Below are 7248 nucleotides of genomic sequence, written 5' to 3'. Positions count from 1 at the left end.
CCCCCCCCGGCCTCCCCCAGTGTGCTGCGATTAAAAGTGTGAGCCACTAGCTGGCTCGCTTTTAACTTTTTATCTCCTTAATGTGGCTGTGAGTTTACAGTTCTATATGTGGCTCAAATCATGCCTTAGATTGAACTGACTTAATGCTAACTTCCTGGCCTCTTCCTCCTGAGCCTCTGGTTTGGTTTTCTATTCATGTCTCAGCTCCACTCTCAGAGGTGGGCAGCTATGAGGACATTCAGGAAGAGGATTGGCCCTGTGTTCTGAAGAGTGTCTGCCATCACTGGCTTGTCATCTCTTCATGGCCAACATGTCTCCAACAGTGCCAGATGTTTGGAACCTGGGGGTGGAGGGCATGGTGGGGTGAAAGGCAAACTCTTCTAGGCTCAGGACTGCTGATGTGTATAGCTGATGTTAATACTGGCCCAGCACTGCTGTACAGTATTTAGAAAACTTTATGAACAGATTGCGTGTAGAGAAAGTTGGTGACCTTTGGCTCTCAGCTTTCAGTTGTACTTCAAAGTCCAGAGGCTCATGATTGTGGGAGAATGGCTTCCTACAAGCCTCAGATGTTTACATGTAAAACCTGGCAGTTCACCTGCCTCTCTTTCTTTTTTTTTTTGGTTTTTTTTTTTTTTTTGGTTTTTCGAGACAGGGTTTCTCTGTGTAGCGCTGGCTGTCCTGGAACTCACTCTGTAGACCAGGCTGGCCTCGAACTCAGAAATCTGCCTGCCTCTGCCTTCCAAGTGCTAGGATTCACCTGCCTCTTGATGCTACACAAACACTATCACTGACATAATTAGCTCCCTGTGTGTTCTGGTTATAGAATCCACTTTCCATTTGGCCCAGTCTTTCTTCCCCTGTATCCTCCAAAACCAGATGGTTTCCACCAGAGGGGCATCTTAGTCTCCCAAAGACATTCCAGCTCATTTGCCTGTTGAAAGGGAACACATCCCTTCTTAGGTCTTTATCAGACTGGCTTTGTTTGTTTGTTTGTTTTTTCCAGACAGGGTTTCTCTGTATAGCCCTGGCTGTCCTGGAACTCACTCTGCAGACCAGGCTGGCCTGGAATTCAGAGATTCACCTACCTCTTCCTGAATGCTGGGATTAAAGGCATACACCACCATTTCTAGCCTAAGATTGGCTATATATATATATATATATATTTTTAAGATTATATGTGTGAGGCCGGCGGTGGTGGCGCATGCCTTTAATCCCAGCACTTGGGAGGCAGAGGCAGGTGGATTTCTGAGTTCGAGGCCAGCCTGGTCTACAGAGTGAGTTCCAGGATAGCCAGGACTACATAGAGAAACCCTGTCTCGAAAAACCAAAAAAAAAAAAAAAAAAAGATTATATGTGTGAGTATTTTGTTTGTGCACTGTGTGTATGTATGTGTATTCATACTTACACACTTGTGTGTGTGTGTGTGTGTGTGTGCACGTGTGCAGTCACGCTTACACACTTGGTGTCTTCAGAGGCCAGAAAAGGGCACTGGTTCCACTTGGAGGTGGACTTATCAATGATTGTCAGCTGCCCATGAGGGTTGTAGGAACCTATCCCAGGTCGCCTTCACGAGCATCAAATACTCTCAGCTGCAAAGCTGGCTCTCCAGACCTCTACTAACTCCTTCGCTATCCACCATGCAGCCCTAGCTCTGGTGTTCCTTAAGAGGTTTTGCATTTTGGCCAGCAGACCTAAATGTTTCAGTCAGCTGCTCCTTCCCTAAAAGCAGAGACCCTTAGGCTCTGTTTGTTGTTAAGATCAGGCAGGTTCCTGGCCCCAGTGTTTGACCGAAATGGCACTATCATTCAAGTACAGTTGAATTGACTTGATCAGCCCCAAGGACAAGCATCCCCGCTGTGTCCCTAAGGAGCCTTAGGCACACACTGGGCTTAGGCAAGCAGCTTTCTATCTTCCCAGTGCTTACTAGCTTTTGTTCTTCTATCCAGGCAAAGTAGAAGCTAAGCAAGTGCTGGCTAGTGCACCTACTGACAAGAACCTCTGCCACTTCAGGGTGAGTGGGACTTTAGGGCCTTGTCTTTCTGAAGCATTTATCAGAGGCAGGTATGGCAGAAGGTTTGAGATGGTTTGGCCTGTCCAGGGGTATTGGGGGTCAGAGGGCAGGAAGAAAGCCAGGCTTCTGGGAGGACTAGAACAGATGCAGTTGTATGCCTGTGTAGGGTGGGTGTGGACACTAATCAGGAGGGAAGGTTTCAGAAGGTAAAGCTTAGAGTTTGAGAAACAGGGCCTGTTGGGCGTGTCTTAGGCATTAGAGAGTACGGCAAGTACAACACTTGTGACCCACAGGATACAGGATGATGGATGGCACACAGGTCAGCCCATGTAGGATGCTGCCGCACACAGCCTCATTTCTGGCCCTTGTGTCTGTTTAGGCTCTGGGTTGCCAGACTACTCACTCCAACCACGAGGTGCTGCAAAACTGCCCACTTGTCATCTTCGCCACCAAACCCCAAGTCCTGCCAGCTGTTCTGGTGGAAGTGGCACCCGTAGTCACCACTGAGCACATCATCGTATCTGTGGCTGCTGGGATCTCTCTGAACTCAATGGAGGAGGTGAGTGGCCCCTTGGTGTGAATAAGGCCTTGACTCTGAAACGGGTTCTGTTGCCATACTTGGGAAACATCCTAACCAAGCTCCAGAAGGTAGCCAGTTGGCTCACTAGGGATATGATCGGTGGTTGGGATAATGTTCTGCCAGGGTACCTGGGAAGTGGGGATAGAGGCTGCATTTGGCTGAGCTGTTTGCCTAGCAGGCCCAGTCTCTGACGCTGCCTGAAACTGAATTCTCTTCTATCTAGCTGTTACCCCCAAAAACACGAGTGTTGCGAGTCTCTCCCAATCTACCCTGCGTTGTCCAGGAGGGGGCCATGGTGATGGCCCGGGGCCACCATGCTGGGAATGATGACGCTGAGCTCCTGCAGAACTTGCTGGAAGCCTGTGGGCAGTGCATAGAGGTTCCTGAGTCCTACGTAGATATCCACACTGGTCTCAGTGGCAGTGGTGTGGCCTTTGTGAGTATTGTCTTCACCCATACCCTTAACGGCAAGCTCTCAGCAAAGGCCTTGCTCTCAAAGCCTCAGAATCTAGCCTTGGGGGCTTCAAATGATCCACCCGTGAGCTCTGCTGTCCCTCAGAACATCGTGCTATATTTAGGGCCATGTTTCTTGTGATTCTGAGCCAGTGGCTCTCAACCTTCCGAATGCTGTGACCCTTTAATCCAGTTCCTCATGTTGTGGTGACCCCCAATCAAAAAATTATTTTTGTGCCAGGCAGTGGTGGCACACGCCTTTAATCCCAGCACTTGGGAGGCAGAGGCAGGCAGATTTCTGAGTTTGAGGCCAGCCTGGTCTACAGAGTGAGTTCCAGGACAGCCAGGGCTACACAGAGAAACCCTGTCCCAAAAAAACAAAAAAAAACAAAACAAAACAAAAACAAAAAAAAATTTTTTGTTGCTACTTCATAACTGTAATTTTGCTACTGTTATAAATTATAATATAAATATCTGTGTTTTCTTATGGCCTTAGGCGACCCCTGTAAAAGGGCTATTTAACTCCCAAAGGGCTTGATAAGCATATTCTCTCCCTTGGTGACACAAACAGGCCAGATTAGACTAGATTAAAAATAAATAAAGGCAGGTTTATTAGGAGGCAGCTCTCTGGGTGGGTTCACCAGTCTCACAGGTGGAGGTCAGTAAAGCCACACCTCCAGGCTACAGGGTTTTATTGAGCTTTAGGTGAAGCATGATGACATGCCAGCTAGGAGCTGGACTTGTGTCCATAGCATACGTAGTCAAAAACTGAGCCCCTGGGTGAGCACTCGTGGGTAGGTTGCCAGAATCGGAGAGACAAAGAGTGATGACATGTCTACAGATAGGGGAGTTTTCTCTGTGTGGGTGGGACTGGGGGAAGGAGAGCATGCGGAGTTTCCCAGCTTGTTCTGGTGGGTGAGCAGGGCTTCCAGCCCAACAGGGGTCACGACCCACCGGTTGAAAACCATTATTCCGAGCATTCACTAGCTGTGAACTGTGTCTAGCTAAAGGCCAACTTTGACGTGTCTCCTCCTCACTCCCAATGGTGTTGCTACAGGTGTGTACCTTTTCGGAGGCCCTGGCTGAAGGTGCCATCAAGATGGGCATGCCCAGTGACCTGGCCCACCGCATTGCTGCTCAGACCTTGCTGGTGAGTGAAGGCTTCCTCGGGAGAGTGTCAGAAAGGTTTGAGTGTGAGCTGTCTCCAGCAAACGGGAAGACGAGCCAGCAGACAGCCAGACAGGCCGGGGAGATGTGTAGCTGCCTTGCCTCTCTTTTTTCTTGTCTCCCTAGGGGACAGCCAAGATGCTGCAGCAGGAAGGGAAGCACCCAGCCCAGCTTCGGACAGATGTGCTCACACCAGCTGGAACCACCATCCATGGGCTTCATGCCCTAGAGCAGGGTGGTTTTCGAGCAGCTACCATGAGTGCTGTGGAAGCAGCCACCCACCGGGCTAAGGAGCTGAGCAAGAAGTAAGGTAGGCAGGCCTCAGAGACTGCAGGTGCCTTGCCCAGCTACAGCCTCTGTGGTGAGAATAGCCCTGCATGGGCGTGGTACTGGGCTGTCCTCTGAACGTAGTGGCTATCATCTTCATCCAAGAAGCAGTGACTACTCGGAAGAAGCCATCAAGACGGGGGCGGATTGACGGAGACATCCAGTCAAGGAAGGAAAAGGTGGGGAGGGCCACGTGACCCTCACCTGAGATTCCAGATCTTCCCCTCTGCATCTCCCAGCCATTCGCAATTGTGTCCTCGTTGCATGTGGCCTCATGGTCTCAGAAGCTGGTAGGATATGTAGCCTGTGGAGGTGGTGGACATCATCCCTCCTGCTGGCGTGAGATGTTTTGATGGTTGTGGCTGGTTTGGGATCACCCACACTCCTGTAAGCAGTACCCTACCTGTATTCTCTAAGCCCAATAAATTCACTGGTTCTCTAAGTTGGACTTTAGTGGAATAGTACTTTGTTTTGTCCTTGGTACCTTGTAAAGAGTGGGTACATGTTTATATTTCCTCAGGGAGAATTACTAAAACACTGGCTCCTTGCTTCTCTAGGTCACTCCCGTCTTCCTGTTGTCCCACCTCTAAGGACCATGGGTCTCCGTCCATCACACACTTCCTCTATACTTGGAAAAAGTATTCTCTTCTGCAGGCCTCTGTACCCTTCAGAGTGATAATAACCCTACTGACATAATTGGCAATGTTGGATCTCCCATGCCTGAAAGCTAGTCTGTTTTGGAAGCAACAAAGTATTCTTCTGCTAGCAACAAGAGTTATTGATCGTGGTTTGGAGCCCTGGGCCTCCTCTTGAATTTCCATGGGACTTCTCAAAAGCCAGTGGTCACACTCATGGATAAGGATGGGAATGGCAGAGGAATAGATGTCACTCGCCCCAAAAGCTTCCTCCCTCTCCATGAACCCAGAGCCTTGGCCCATAGGAGGAAAGAGTCCCCAGTGGAAGCTGGGAAACCCACCTCCCTGGAGCACGCATGCCCTTCCACAGTTGAGCTACAACCACGTGGTTCCTGCAGCAGAGGTCCAACTAGCCCTGTGCTCCAGTGAAATAGAGCTGTTTAAGGTTTCAAAGGTGTGCTTTGGAAGACTAGAGCCCTGCCTACAGCTGGACAGAAGCTGCTTCCCTGCTAGACCTAAACTGGCTTGATGGTAGGCAGAGCTTTAGACTCCAGAACTCTGGCTTGGGTCAGGAGTCCTTGAGTACCCTCTAGCCCTGGTATTATACTACAGGTGCTGCCCTGGCAGGATTTGACTCTATAGGATTTGAAAGGATAACAAAAAAGGATTTTATCTTGTTTCCTGTACCAACATGCCAGGAAAACCAGGACATAGAGAAAAGTGAGGCAATGCAATTGAGGGCCAGGGTTCTGAGACCACAGCATAAGGAGAACCTGGTGTGGTTCTGGCTCTGTCCCAGGTACCCTCTCCCCAAAGACAATCATCACCACCCAGCTGCCAAAATGCTGACTCCTCACTTTTACCAAGCAGCCTCCTGAGATTAGATGGAAGCACCCATTACTGTGGCTTGGGGCAGCTCCCATGGTGGCATCTGTTAGCTGAGTGACACTAAACCAGGTAACCCTTATCCATGAAGCAGGACTAGTGAATGGTAGTTACAGACAGGAAGAGGCTGTCTCATCCCCAGTCCCACTCCTCCAACATTGCAGCCCTGTGTTCTCTCAGCCCTTTGCCTTGGATGCCCAGCTCTTGGCCCATTACCAGTGGGTAGCTCCTCTCAGCCAAGGGCTACCTGATTGGAGTCTGGCACTGTCACTTGTCAGAAGGGACATCCTGAGTCCAGTCTACACCCCTATTTCGGAACTTGTAAGAATTTGTAGAAAAACAGCTCAGCTGTTGTCTTTATACAAAGTGATAAGAGACCTATAAGACAGACCATACAGACAGCAGAGGGCGCCAGCATCACAGCTACAGGGCCAATGGCCTGTGTCCCTCAGACAAGACAATCAGCTTCCCTGCAACAGGGTTTCTAAGCTATTCCAAATCTAGGTAGGATAGAGTCCCAGGGTCTGGTATAAAGCACCTCTTTGCGGTCTCTTTGGGCACCCACCTGCCAAGATGGTCAGTGATGGTAGTGAACCAATGGCTGTTTGATCCTGGGACCAGGGCTGGGACGTAAACATGCCCCTTCATTGCCCGGTCATGGTCTAGAACACATTGTTACATGGCCTTAGGTTCACTGGTGGCAGGCTGGGACGCAGGCTATTGGCTACTCAGAGAAGCAGCTTTGGGGCCATATAACTGTGACACTATCATGAAGCTTCTTCCTGCGGTATGCTGCTTTCTGAGATAAAAGCTGGTAGGTGCTCCTGGCATTCTCTTTAATCAATATTGTCCCACTTTGATGGAGTGTTCCAGATGCAAGCATTAGAGCCAGTCACAAAAATAAGACTAAAACAGGGTAGCAAATGAAGCCGACCTGTTTCACCTTTATTACACGTGGCCAGGTGAACTCAGCTGTGAGCAAAGGTTGAGTGTCAGAGAAAGGGACCTACAATAGGACATGAAGCCCACAAGCCCAAGATCCTCTGGAGGACAGCTGCTGGCATCAAGATGCTCTTGTGGATGCATTCAGAAGAGGCCAAACTGTGTGCCAGGTCCCAGCTGGGCTTCCCACAGGCAATCCTAACTAGGTAGTGTAAAGGGCTCAGTCTCCCACTACTGGTGGCTCC

General features: G+C 49.7%; 1 protein-coding gene across 4 annotated transcripts in view; it reads left to right on the top strand.

Annotated features, from left to right (window-relative positions):
• Positions 1–5169, top strand: part of Pycr3 (pyrroline-5-carboxylate reductase 3) — a 5826-nt gene extending 657 nt beyond the window's left edge. The window contains exons 2-7 of one of the 4 annotated variants that reach the window (XM_031346490.1): positions 1950–2014; positions 2394–2573; positions 2818–3030; positions 4105–4197; positions 4341–4524; positions 5099–5169. In XM_031346490.1, coding sequence (XP_031202350.1) covers positions 1950–2014; positions 2394–2573; positions 2818–3030; positions 4105–4197; positions 4341–4523 — 734 coding nt within the window. In that variant the 3' untranslated portion in view covers position 4524; positions 5099–5169. Of the gene's footprint in view, positions 1–1949; positions 2015–2393; positions 2574–2817; positions 3031–4104; positions 4198–4340; positions 4987–5098 lie in introns of those variants that run through there. The other 3 variants (XM_031346482.1, XM_031346471.1, XM_031346466.1) reach the window with 3 other exon arrangements.
• The last annotated feature ends 2079 nt before the right edge of the window (positions 5170–7248 follow it).

This window comes from Mastomys coucha, unplaced genomic scaffold, assembly GCF_008632895.1.
Source record: "Mastomys coucha isolate ucsf_1 unplaced genomic scaffold, UCSF_Mcou_1 pScaffold11, whole genome shotgun sequence".
Taxonomy (NCBI): domain Eukaryota; kingdom Metazoa; phylum Chordata; class Mammalia; order Rodentia; family Muridae; genus Mastomys; species Mastomys coucha.
Note: the sequence above shows the minus strand (reverse complement) of the source record. Positions and strands in the feature narration are given on the sequence as shown.